Source organism: Hipposideros armiger, unplaced genomic scaffold (genome assembly GCF_001890085.2).
Source record: "Hipposideros armiger isolate ML-2016 unplaced genomic scaffold, ASM189008v1 scaffold_202, whole genome shotgun sequence".
NCBI classification, from domain to species: domain Eukaryota; kingdom Metazoa; phylum Chordata; class Mammalia; order Chiroptera; family Hipposideridae; genus Hipposideros; species Hipposideros armiger.
Window position 1 is genome coordinate 1,804,719 of NW_017731552.1, and position 12,863 is coordinate 1,817,581.

Genomic DNA, 12,863 nt, shown 5'->3' on the forward strand with positions numbered 1-12,863 from the left:
AACTATAGCTGTGGGAAATGGGCGACCTGGGCCCACATCCAGTTCCACCAGTTACCATCTGCATCATCTTGGGTAAGAGACCTGATCTCTTTGAGCCTGCTTTCTCATCTATTGATGCATGGTCAGAAGGAGTAACGAGATTTTGTGAGGAAAGCATACAATAAGTGCTCAATAAATGGGGGTGGATGTTACGGTATCCTACAGCAGGGCCAAGGCAACGGGAGATGCGTCCTCTTGGTGGTCCTACCTGTAGGTTGAGGCAATTCATTAAGGGCCCTCCTCTTCCAAGAAGCCCTCAGATAAATCCCTGCCTGCCTCCACTTACCCACACCCATAGCAATGAGCATTTCAAGGGGTAAACCAGAGCTGAAGGTCACACACGTTAATTTCCCCTAAAGATCCTTTGTCATTTCCAGTAAGGACAAGATAGACCCTATTTAGACACTTCAGCCTCACGGGTTTGGGAGACTAGAGAAGGGAAGTATGGGATGCTTTCTTAGAGGAGCTTTTACAACAGGGCTTTGAGGATTGAGTAGGAGTTCTCTGAGCAGAGTAGACTGCTGGTAGTCTTGGATGGTTCAGCTAGGACCAGGCTTAGGTTAGAGTCTGACTTTTCTGTTTTGTCCCATGATCTGTCACTTATTAGGACCACCCTCCCTCAGAAGTCAGGAGCTAAATGTTTTTGTTAATGCAAAAGAACCACCTCAAAAATGCCCGATTAATTTCCACTTTCATTTTTTTTTATCAGGATTTATTCTATTCCTTTCTAGTTATTTGAACGTTTGGTTCATTTGTTTCTTAAATTCACTTAGTTTCCAAATTTCTTATTTTCTAATCAATGTGTTCAAATCTGTATATTTTCCTCTTAATACCCCTTTGATTGCAATCCATAGGTTTCATTACATAATGGACTATTTGAATTGTTCAGCTTCAAAAACATTATTTCTATGTTGATTCCTTCTTTAAACCTATGCCTTGTTTAGAAATGTTTTAAATTTTCCCTTTGTAGGCCTTATTGAGGGGAGAGGATGACTTTATTGCAGAATCTACTCCTTGGTGCCAAGATCAGGTCATCTTATCTAATATATGCTTCCTGGAATTTGTCAAGATGTCTACTGTTGGTTTTTCTAAATGCTGATCTTTTGTAAATGTTCCATGTGTGTTTGAGAATTTGGAAGTTGGGGTATAGGGTTTGAACAATCTATTCACCAAGCTTATTAATGGTATTAGTCACATCTTCTGTATGTATTTTTTGGCTACTGGATCTGATGGTTTCTAAAAGGGGTGACCCCACCCTTTCCTAGGCTAGGCCCCTATCCTAAGACCACCCTTCTCGGCCGTGGAGCTTGTGTGTGACCATGGGAGTGGGCATCTTTCATTCCATCTCTGGCTCCTAGGCCAAGTGTAGACAGGAAATGGCTCACCCTCCATCCCCCAACGTCTGACTCTGGCTCCAAGTATGAGTCCAGTCATTGGATAAGAATAGTGCTCCCAACCCAATGTTTCCTCCCATGGGCTCAGCTCCATCGCTACCCCTTCCGGAGAAGGTGGCGTGGCGTGGTGTTTGGGGGCTGTGGATAAGACTGACCGGCATGAATCCCAGCTCCATTTCAAACCCACTGCGTTAACTGGGTTGGTGCCTGCCCTTCTCTGAGCCTCAGTTTCTTCATCTGTAAATTGGGCTGATGACATCCATCTCAAGAGAACTGGCTCCTGGTAGACACTCAATGGTGGTCACGGTATTATTGAGAAGAATAACTATTATCAATGTTATTCTTAGATGCTGTGTGATCTTGGATCAGCAACACCGCCTCTCTGAGCACCACTCCTCACTGGACTGTCACATGATGAAATGAGAACACATGAGCTCTCCAGGCCTCTGCCAGCCCCAGGGACAAGATGGGATGGGCAGGGACATGACAAAGACACCACCACCGGCCAGGGTCTGACGATCTTCCTTTAATACAAAGTCGATATATCTACATACACAGAGGTGGGAAAACCACCCAGCTGCTTCCGTTTGAATAAACAGTGTTGAGAGCAACGGCAGATCTGCTCTTGTACAAAGAGAAAAACTCATTTGCTTGGGGGTGGGGAATCCCATCCTTTCTGCTTTTGCCCCCAAACTGCCCCATAGTCCCAGGGGGAAAGGCTCCCTGAACCAGGGCAGCACACAGCCGCCCTGTCCCTGGAGAGGTGGCACCTCGTGTTTGGTTCATTCTTCCTCCTCGGGGGCAAATGACAGGGGCTCAGGCTGCAGGGAAGCCCACCCCGGTGAGTTCAATCCTGATGTTGGTGGGCCCAAGCCCCCCAACGCCCCACCCTCAGAACTGTCCTTGATATGTCTGAGAATTAAAACAAAAACAAAAACAAAAAAAAAAACAACAACAAAAAAAGGAAGAAAAGAAATCAGGAACAAAAGGACGTCCTATGCTTGAGTGAGGCACACCTTCCGATGGTAGAAAAAAGAAAAGAGTCAGCCACAGGGGGCCAGCCGTCATAGTCATCACACAAGAACGTTTTCTACGGTGAAAAAACAGACTGTGAACAGAACAGGAATAAGCAACGTTTTTCTTTTTAAATTCATTGACTGGCAAGTCTTTTTTTTTTTTTTTCTGTTTGTTTCATCTTTTAAAAAAATGGGAAAAAAAATACGTTATTTAAAAAAAGGAAATGTCACTGGATACAGTTACACGGAGTCTGAAAAGAAAGCTGAATTCTGGATCCCCCCCAGCCCAGGCCCTCTGGGCCGGGAAGCTCTCTGGGGGGACTAGGGGTCACAGCCCCCGCCCTCCTCAGGTTCTGGGGAGAAACCCCATTTGTTTGCCATTCCCCCACCCCCACCCCGGAATCTCTCGTTTTGGAATCAGAAGGAAATGAGGAATGTGGCAAGTATTTGAAGGCGGTGGCCAGTGCCAGGGAGGTTGCTGGGGGCCACATGGGGGGCTCGAGGGGCCGCACTTGTCCCAGAGATCGTGCAGAAATGCAGCCGCTGGGGGTCCAGGCCTCCCGGGGCCCACCCGACACGGGCAGAGGCCTCCGGGGCCGGTGGAGTCGGGCCGGGGGCGACCATGGCTTTACGTTGCATAGTGGTCAAAGCTTCCAAGGTATTCCAGAGCTGCCTGGTAACAGAACTGGTACTCGTCCTGTGGGGGGAGAGGCACAGGGGTCCGTCAGTAAGTGTCCTGGTCTGACGCCTCCCAAAGACAGCCACACGCCTCAGCCTGGTGTATGTCCCTTGCATGGGCTGACTATCCATGGCAAATGCCCTCCTCTCTCTCTGCCTGCAGGTCATACACAGCTTTTAAGACATGGCTGCTCAGCTGTCCCCTCCACCTGCCACATGCCTCTCCAAGCTAAGAGTCTGTGACGCGAGCTCTCTCTCTCAGGAGACGGGAGAGTTTGAGGACATTGTTAAAATGCCCAACGTGAATCCGATCGCAGGGGAGACTCTCCCCATGCTGGGCCTCACTTCTCCCATCTGGGGGGCAATGGGACTTCAGAACCTGTGGCCTGGGCCAGGGTCCTGGCTGAGCTGTGAACTGGCTGTGACTTTGAGACCGGAATGGACCCATCTCTGTTGGTTCCAACGGATGCTTTTTGGCTCTGGACTTCAATCTGTTCCTGTGTCAGGAGATGACTAATCCCTTTCCAGCCTGAAGCAGGAGGTGCTGAAGACCACCCACCCACGTCACACAGGAGGAAACTGAGGCTCGAGCGGCAGAGGCGTGAGGCCGGGCCGCCTCCCCCGTGCCCGCCTCACCTCCGTCTGCACCATGGCTGGCCTCTGGGTCCGCAGCATCTTCACCGTCTGGAAGATGTCCACCACGCCTTCATACCGCATCCGCTCCAGGACGATGCTGAGCGTAATGAAGACGCCGGTCCTGCCCACACCGGCACTGGGAGATGGAGACGGCGGCTCAGGGGCAGGAGCGCTGGAGCCCATGCTTCCCCAGGCACGAAAATAGCCCAAACTGGACTGCCTAAGGTTGACGGCTGGCCCCCTTAAGCCTCAGTTTCCCCAGCCAGAAAAGGGGCTAGGGCTTGGGGAGCAGCTTACCTGCAGTGGACAGAGATGGGGCCATCCTGACCGAACTGCTCCTTGGTCTTGTGCACTTGGCCGATGAAGTCGATGAAGCCCTCCCCTGACTTTGGCACGCCCTGTTCTGGCCAGTCCGTGAACTGGAACTGCCGGACAGTCCGGGACTGGCCATCCTGGAACGGAGAGGAGCCCAGTCTTGCTACTGAGGTAAGTGGTGCTCCTGGCTGTTTTCCATCCCCGCCAACTTCCAGTCCCGTCCTCCATCACCAGCCAACAGCACCCTCACCCTTCCCCATCCTCAGCCCCATTTTCTGCCACCCACCCTGATGACTCAGTGTCCGTCACCCTCTGATGACACTGTCTTTCACTGAGATGCTTCAGTCTCATTGCCAACACCACCCTCCTCTGCCATCTTCTAATGTCACCATCCAATGACACCATCATTTTTTATTAACCCTCCTTCGGGCTCAACTGATCTCACAGATTCATTGCACACAAAGATGCTGCTATGAAATACGTCTTTACTGTACACTACGTCACAACAACGACTGGCGATAGGTTACGGTGGAAGGGGAAGATACAGAAGTGATGAGTCACGATATTTATTAAGATATTTGAAAATTTGTGTGCAATGAATCTGTGAAGATCAGTTGCGCCCAATGGAGGGTTAAATTTATTAAGGTGACATTAGTTAAAAACATTATATAAGTTTTAAGTGTACAATTCTATAATATATCTGTATATTGCATTGTGTGTTCACTACCCAAAGTCAAGTCTCCTTCCATCACCATATATTTGACCCCTTTTCCCCCTGGTAACCACCGTCCCACACAGTTATTGTCCAGCCCCCACCTCTCCAATCTCACCCACCACAGCCAGTGACATCCCACACCACCACTCTCTGCCATCCTGCACTGTCCCACAGTGCGACCAACATCTGCCCTTCTCAGTCCCATTCTCCACCCCCACGATTTCCCGTCGCCCTCACTCTGCACCATCTCAGAGCCCCACCCAATGGCACACCTTCTACCAGACACCACTGCTAACTCATCGCCTCCTACCCGCCCCAACCAACATCAGCATCTTTTATCCTTCAGCCTCCACTGCTAAGACATCACCTGTCACTCAGCACCACCCTCCAACATCACCTTCCACCATCCACCAGTACCCCCCCACCCCCCACCCCTGCCATCTGCAGTTTCGCTTTCCATGGTCCCAAATATTGAATGGAAAGTACCGACGTAAACCACTCTTAAGTTTTAAATTGTGTGACGTTCTGAGTAGTGTGATGAAATCTCACGCCATCCTGCTCTGTCCCACCTGGACATGAATCAACTCTGTCCAGCATCTCCACGCTGTACACACTCCCCGCCCGTTAGTGACCTAGCAGTCGATCAGTTATCAGATTAACAGTCACGGTATCGCAGTGCTTGTGTTCCAGTCACATTTATTTCACTTAATAATGGCCCCAAAGCCACTCGTATAACTTTTATTACAATATATTGTTATAACTGTTCTATTTTATCATTGTTAATCTCTTACTGTGTCTGATTTATAAATTAAATGTTATCATAGGTATGTATATGTAAGAAAAAACATAGTATATGTAGGGTTTGGCACTATCCACGGTTTTCAGGCATCCACGGGGGATGGAATATATCTTGGAATATATCCCCCACAATCACCTAAAAAGGACCATCCAACGCCATTACCTCCCGTCTTGATACTCTTAATCCTTGACCATCCAATGATGTCGCTTTCCACCAACTTTCTCCATCCCCCGCCACTCAACCATCCTTCTCTCCAAGCCTATCTTCCCACTACCCAGCAGTGCCATCCAACGTCATCCCTCTCTGCCTCTTCCCCTTTATAACCCATTGATACTGTTTTCCACAGTCCATCACTAGTAATTCATCACTCTTCACCACTTTCCTCTGATATTCTGTCCTCCTTCACCCATCACCTGCCTTTTCCCAATCACATTCTCTACAGCAAAATGGTGCCATCGGTGATGCCATCTTACCGGAAAGTTGTCCGTCCTCCACCACTTAACACTTCCTTTCTCCAATCCCATCTTCCTCCCATCCACCACCCTCCTTGTTTACACCCTCCACCACAGTCCAACAGTACAATATTCCACTGCTTCTCCAATCCCACGCTCCACCATCCAACGGCACCATCTTGACTCACCCAATGCTAGGACCAGTGATGCTGAGGGTTCAATCAGGCTTCCCAGCCACTGGCAACATCTTGACTGCCTGTCCCCCATCATCCTACCCCAGCATTCTCCAGTCTCCTCTTCTGCCACTAACTTTGACCCTCTGTCACCCAACAGGGCCACCTTCCACTGTCAGCCTTCATCAGTTGCCATCTAATACCTGCCCTTCTACCACCCAACAGCGCCATCCTCCAGAGTCTTCACCAGCCAACACGTCTGCTCGCCCTTCTCTCTCTCCATACCATGGTGCCAGTTCCTACCACCCTTTTCCATTCCACAGCTCCCGCTCCCACCATCCAGCACCATCAATCCCTCAGATCTCCCCTACCCAGCTTTCAGCTCTCTAACACTATCCTCCACAGGTTGTTGCTTCCAGGGAACACCCCAAGCAGTCTCTTTTTTCATGTTCCCTTTGGGCCAGGTTCCCTAGTGAATGATGTTACACATGCCCCACTGGGGATATTATGGGCTCAGTACAGGGACATGGCCCTCTCTTCCACCCACTCTTTTTCCTCCCAATCCCCCACCCTTAGTCCTACCCCTGAGCCTCTGCTTCTACCCCCAACTAGAGAAGCCCTCTCAAGACAGCAGGGGAACACTGAGCCCAGCCTGTATTCCAGCCCCTCCTGCCAATCCATCCCACACTCACCCGGGCATCTGTGACCTTGAACTCCCGCAGGATGTACTGAGGCATGTTGTATTCTGCCATTGGATCCACCACGAAATACTGGTAGCGGGCAGAGCGCTCCGCCGGCCAGTACTGGTGACATTTTTCCTGTCAAGGGAATGGCAGCTGTGGTTAGCCCTGTCCAGGTCCCCCTGGGCCCCTCCCAACCCTCCATGGCCCCCAGCATACCCGGCCCATCTCCCGCAGCTTGGTCAGCATCACCACAATGGTCGAGTTGTTCTCCCACAGCATGCGCCAGAAGTCCTCCGTGGTTTCCGCCAGTGGCCCCTGCGTCGCGATATAGGCCTTCTGTTGCCTGTGGGGTGGGTGGGTGGGTGAGGCCAGGGCTGACAGGGAGGCCCAGGCCTGGAACTGGCCTGATGCCATCTAACGGGTCAGGAGCAAAGCAGGACTCCACGGCAGCCACACCTGCCATGCCTTTGCCTACCCAGAACGGATGACCAGCGGACTAGCTCCCTCCCCACCTTATTCGGCCCCGAACCCCAAATCCCATTTTGCACGTAGGGAAGCCGTCGGCCTCAGGGTATATTCAAGATCTTTGAGGAAGTTGCAGAACTGTCCGCTGACCTCTCTTGCCTTCCTGCTCCACCTCCCTCAAGTGCCAGTAAACTTTCAGGCAAGATCTCGCTCACCCCAGGGCCTTTGAATGGGAGGGTACCTTTTGCCTGGACACCCTCCCTTGGCCAGGGTTTCTCAACCTCAGCAGTCCTGACATTCAAGGTTGGATCATTCTTTGTGATGGGGCACTGTTCTGGGCACAGGGTTTTCAGCAAAATCCCTGGCCACCACCCACTAGATACGGGTAGCAGCCATCCTCCCCTACTCACAATACGACAATCAAAAATGTCACTAGATATTGCCAAGTTCTCCCTGGGGGGTAGAACTGTCCAGATTAAGAACCACTGAGGTAGCAGGAAAGATGGAACCACGTAATGGACAGCAGCCATCGGTTACATACACCTTAAAAGATTCCCTCCTCAGCTATGACTGCATGAGGCGGGCAGTTTCTGTCCACACGTCTCCCAAGCAAGCGTGGAGGCCCCGCCCCTTGGGGGCAAGGCTGGGACCCTAGCATCGCCGGGCAAAGGGGAGGTACCTGTAGCCATCGATGAAGCTGGCATTGATGTAGTCGGAGCCCTCCACGCCCCGGATGGGCTGCAGGCACACCCGCGTGCTCTCGTAGGGCATGATGTTTACCAGGCGGTTCTTGAACTTGTTACAAGGCAGATTGGCACTGATGAAGCGGGATGTGTGGGCTTTGGAGTTGGCCAGCCGCTATGGGGATGAGGAGGTAACGGCCACCGTCAGGACAGCCTCCAGTGGGAGCGCTGATGGTGGAATGGTAGGCGGGGGAACACCACCCCCAAACTCTGGTCCCCATCACTAGGGGTGAACGCCGATCTCCAGCTCCTCGTCCGTACCCCCCTACCCACCCACCCACAGCAGCCACCACACCCCTTCCCACCTTGAACTCAAGTTCCATGCCAGTGACATGTTCGCCAGGCTCCACCTGGGCCAGCTTCTGGATATAGGCGTAGAGGCTGCGGGCGGGCACCTCCGTGTTGCCACAGCCCACGGCCTCCAGCAGGGCCTCGTGGATGAAGCTGTACTGGTCCTCCGTCTGCACCATGTAGTTGCGCTGGGACCGCATGAGTGTGACGTGGCCGTACACGTCTACTGTCTTCTCTGGCTTAATCCGCTCCAGCATGGCGTCGATGACAATGAAACAGCCAGTGCGGCCCACGCCGGCACTGCGGAGATGGGCGTGGCAATCAGGGACCCTCAGGTGAGGGGGTGGGCGGGGCATGGAGGGCAGGGTACAGGCGGGAGCCAGGCGCTGAGCACAGGGACAGGTGTACCTGCAGTGCACTACGATGGGGCCGGCGTCCGGTGGGTTGCAGGTCTTGACTCTCCGCAGAAAAGCTAGGAATGGCGTTGGATACTCGGGCACCCCGTGGTCCGGCCATGCCGTGAACTGGAACTGGCGGACCTCACGTTTCTCACTGGAGCCATTCTGGGGGCCACAGGGACACCGCCTGTCACCACATACCACCACCCACGTGCAGAGGACACCCAAATTCACACCGCAGGCCCTGAGTGTCTGACTCAGGTGTCCAGCTGCCCCCTGTACACAGCGGGGTCTCCACATGGAAGTTTCATGTCCTCCTCACACAACAAGAACAACACTGTGCCCCGACTTTCTCCCCAAACCCTCTTGCCCATCTCAGTTGACGCGGCTCCAACCTTATAGGTGCTCTGCTTAGAACTAAGACGTCACCTTCAACTAGACTCCCCTCCCACATCCCGGCTCTGCCTCCAAAGTCTATCCCAAACCTCCCCCTTCGCATCCCCTTCATGGTGGCCACCTTGGTCCAGCCCCATCATCCCTGATCCAGACCAGAGCAGTCACCTCTGCCCTGGTCCCACCTGTCTCCCCCTGAGGCAGGTCCCAGGTCCCATCCCTCCTCTGCCCACAGCCCTCCAGGGCTCCCACCTCCCTCTGGGTAAAAGCTCAGTCCTCCTTGTGGTCCGGCACAACCTCCCCACCCCCTCCCTCTCTCAACTGTTCACTCAGCTCCAGCCACATGGGGGCCTCCTCGTTGTTCCTCCAACATGCCAGGCACAGTCCTGCCCCAGGCCCTTTGCACGGGCTGTGCCCGCTGCCTGGACAGCTATTTCCTTAGATTGCCTTGTGGCTCCCTGTCTCACTCCAGGTCCCCCAGTACACACTCTATCCTCTTTGCTTTATTTTAATCCTACATGTAAGATTTCTTGTCATTTTTGGGCCTTGGCCTCAGAGGGGTTTTTGTGAACTTGACCCCAAAGGAAAGGAAAGTAAAAGAAAAAATAAATGAATGGGACTACATCAAACTAAAAAGCTTGTGCACAGCAAAAGAAACCATCAACAAAACAAAAAGGCAACCGAGTGGGAAAAGATATTTGCAAATAACACCTTCGATAAGGGGCTGATATCCAAAATATATAAGAACTCACACAACTCAAAAACAAACAATCCAACTAAAAAATGGGAAGAAGACCTGAACAGTTTTCCAAAGACATATACACGCCCAACAGGTACATGAAAAGACGCTCAACATCACTAGTTATCAGGGAAATGCAAATCAAAACCACCATGAGATACCACCTCACACCTGTTAGAATGGCTGTCATCAAAAAGACAAAATACAAATGTCGGGGAGGCGGGAACCCTTGTACACTGCTGGTGGGAATGTAAATTGGTACAGCCACTATGGAAAACAATATGGAGGTTCCTCAAAAAATTAAGAATTACCATACGACCCAGCAATCCTTCTTCTGGATATCTACCTGAAAAGTTTAAAAACACTTACAGATAAAAATGTAAGTACCCACCCCTGTGTTCACTGCAGCATTATTCATGGTGGCCGAGACATGGAAATAACCAAAGTGTCCTTCAATAGACGATTGGATAAAGAAGATGTGGTACATACATACAATAGAATATTACTTGACCACAAAAAAGATGAAATACTGCCATTTGTGACAACATGGATGAACTCAAGATTATCATGCTGAGTGAAATATGAAACAAAAACAACAAACGAACAAAAAAATCGAAGAACCAATCTCACAGACAGAGACAACAGAATGGTGGTTACCAAAGGGGAAAGGGGCGGGGAGGACGAAGAGGGTAAAGGGGTCAAATTCATGGTGACGGGAGGAGACTAGACCGGTAGTGAGCACACAGTGGAGTGCACATATGTTGTATCATAAAGATACACACCTAAAGCCTATATAATGCTATTCTTTACCAACGCTGTCCCGATAAATTTAAATAAAAAAAGATTTCTTGTCATTTTAATATCTTTTGTCTGTGTCTTGTCCACTAGACTAAACCCCACACGGGCAGGACATTTTGTGCCCAGGTCAGGGCCTGGTACACAGTGTGTGCTTCCTATGTGTGAACGCACCAAGAATTCTTACTCCCTCCTGTCCACCTACTCGGTTTTCTGGCACTCGGGCCAGACGTCTGCTTAATGTCGAGAGAGAACCTGACGGGAGTTGAAGGGACATCGTGGTGCCAGTAGCACCTCCTCTCCCCATCATGACAATAACCAATGTCCCCTGGATGGCAAGCTGCCCCAACTGAGAACCACGGATGTAGAAGACAGATGGAACCATGTTACGGACAGCAGCCTTCAGTTAAATACAAAGCTAAAGAGTCCCTGTGCCCCAGTCCTGAGACTGCCTGGGGCTAGCAGGCTCTCTCCAGCTTAGGCTTCCACCCGAGACGTAAGGTCCCTGAAAGGTAGGACCCCGTTATAGGCCCAGGGCAGGTGAGGCCCAAGGATGAGGGTAGGTAACACCTGGGGCATGACCAATGGCAAGAGAATAGGTTCACTGCTAAGCTGGCTTCTGCTGGATTTGCCCTGCTGTGCCCCACTCTAAGCCTCAGTTTCCCCATCCACAAAGTGGGCTTCATGAGAATGTGGTCAGCCTGGGTCAACATGCTTGGTTATCTCTGTCTGATGGGGAGCTCCCAGGGCAGAAACTGGGGCCCTGTCTTCCTGCTCTGCCCCCATCACCCCTCCCTCAGCCTCTAGCCCCGGCCTGGGCCCTACCTTGTGCAGGGAGAACGTCCGCACACAGAATGTTGCCAGCTCGATGGTGTCCAGTAGTGTTACCTGGATGAAGCCGTAGGTCTCGGTGCCCCTGTTGGGCCAGTATTGATCACACTTGATCTGTGCCAGGTCAAGAAAATGTAAGTGAGTGTGGGCCAGGGCTGGCTGAGGGCTCGGGGGCAGCAGGGTCCGGGCCTCACCCGTGATTTCTCCTCTAGCCGTGTCATCATGACGATGGTAGCTGAGCGCTGCTCCCACACCATACGCCAGAAGTCACCAAAGGTCTCAGGCAGCGGCCCCTGCGTGGCGATGTAGGCATTCTGTCGCCGGTAGCCGTCCACATAGTTGGCGTTGATGTAATCACTGCCCACAATGCCTACAGCCAGGGTAAGAAGCCAGCCATCAGAGCGGTGCCTGTCCTTCTAAGCTAGACCGCCCCAGTCTGTCCCCAAGGAAACGGTGGGGCAGGCACTTCATGATTTCTCCACTCCAGCACCACTGCTGTTTGGGGCCAGATCATTCCTGGGCACTGTAGGGTATTGAGCAGCAACCCTGGCCTCCACCTTCTAGATGTCACTGATCTAGATGTCACCCATCTCCAACTTGTGACCACAAAAATGTCCCCAGACACTGCCACATGACCCTGGGTGGCAGAATTGCCCCAATTGAGTACCACTGATATGGAGGGACAGATGCAAACATGTCTCGGACAGCAACCATCAGTTAACTTAAACACATATCTAAAGATTCCCAGTGGCCCCTGGCTGGAACTGGATGAAATCTGAGACCAGAAGAAGGCCTCAGTTTCCCGATATGTCCCCTAGCTTGTCCACTCTGGCCCTGCCTGTGGCAGAGAGGTGTGGGGTCTGTGTGCTGGCTGGGAAACGAGGACGAGCAGGGTGGAGCCTGGGGCCCCGCACGCTACCTTCAATGGGCTGGAGGATGACGCGGGAGTGGTCGTAGGCGATGACGTTGGCGTAGCGGTTCTTGGGCTTGTTCACCTCCAGGTTGGAATGCTCCCACGTGAACTGCTGGCCCGGATCGATGGACTGCGGGGGGAGGGGGTGTGTGGGAGGTGTTAGGAGGCAGGGGCATTGGTAGGCTCAGGAGAGCAGGAGGTGGGGGCCAGCTCACCTCGTACTCCTGGGAGAGCTTGAGGCTGTCGTTGGCTTTGAGGCGTTCCGTGTGCTCGGCCATGTCCGTGATGGGGATCGGCGGGTGGTTAAGCATGCCTGCAGGGAGAGCAGACCCCGGTGGCGCGGGCCAGTCATTCGGGGGCCAGCCCAAGGACCGGGGGTGGGGGTGCTCTACAGT

General features: G+C 52.2%; 1 protein-coding gene across 8 annotated transcripts in view; it reads right to left on the minus strand.

The window, feature by feature from the left end:
- Nucleotides 1–1,939: 1,939 nt before the first annotated feature.
- PTPRS (protein tyrosine phosphatase receptor type S) overlaps nucleotides 1,940–12,863 on the minus strand; it is a 111,957-nt gene continuing 101,033 nt past the window's right edge. For all 8 annotated transcript variants that reach the window (XM_019653402.1, XM_019653401.1, XM_019653405.1 and 5 more), the window contains 12 exons: nucleotides 12,684–12,781; nucleotides 12,475–12,598; nucleotides 11,750–11,925; nucleotides 11,550–11,669; nucleotides 8,808–8,962; nucleotides 8,414–8,699; nucleotides 8,045–8,223; nucleotides 7,117–7,243; nucleotides 6,910–7,035; nucleotides 4,061–4,215; nucleotides 3,764–3,899; nucleotides 1,940–3,146 (listed from right to left, as the gene is read on the minus strand). In XM_019653402.1, the coding sequence (XP_019508947.1) occupies nucleotides 3,078–3,146; nucleotides 3,764–3,899; nucleotides 4,061–4,215; nucleotides 6,910–7,035; nucleotides 7,117–7,243; nucleotides 8,045–8,223; nucleotides 8,414–8,699; nucleotides 8,808–8,962; nucleotides 11,550–11,669; nucleotides 11,750–11,925; nucleotides 12,475–12,598; nucleotides 12,684–12,781 (1,751 nt within the window). In that variant the 3' untranslated portion in view covers nucleotides 1,940–3,077. The remainder of the gene's footprint in view (nucleotides 3,147–3,763; nucleotides 3,900–4,060; nucleotides 4,216–6,909; nucleotides 7,036–7,116; nucleotides 7,244–8,044; nucleotides 8,224–8,413; nucleotides 8,700–8,807; nucleotides 8,963–11,549; nucleotides 11,670–11,749; nucleotides 11,926–12,474; nucleotides 12,599–12,683; nucleotides 12,782–12,863) is intronic.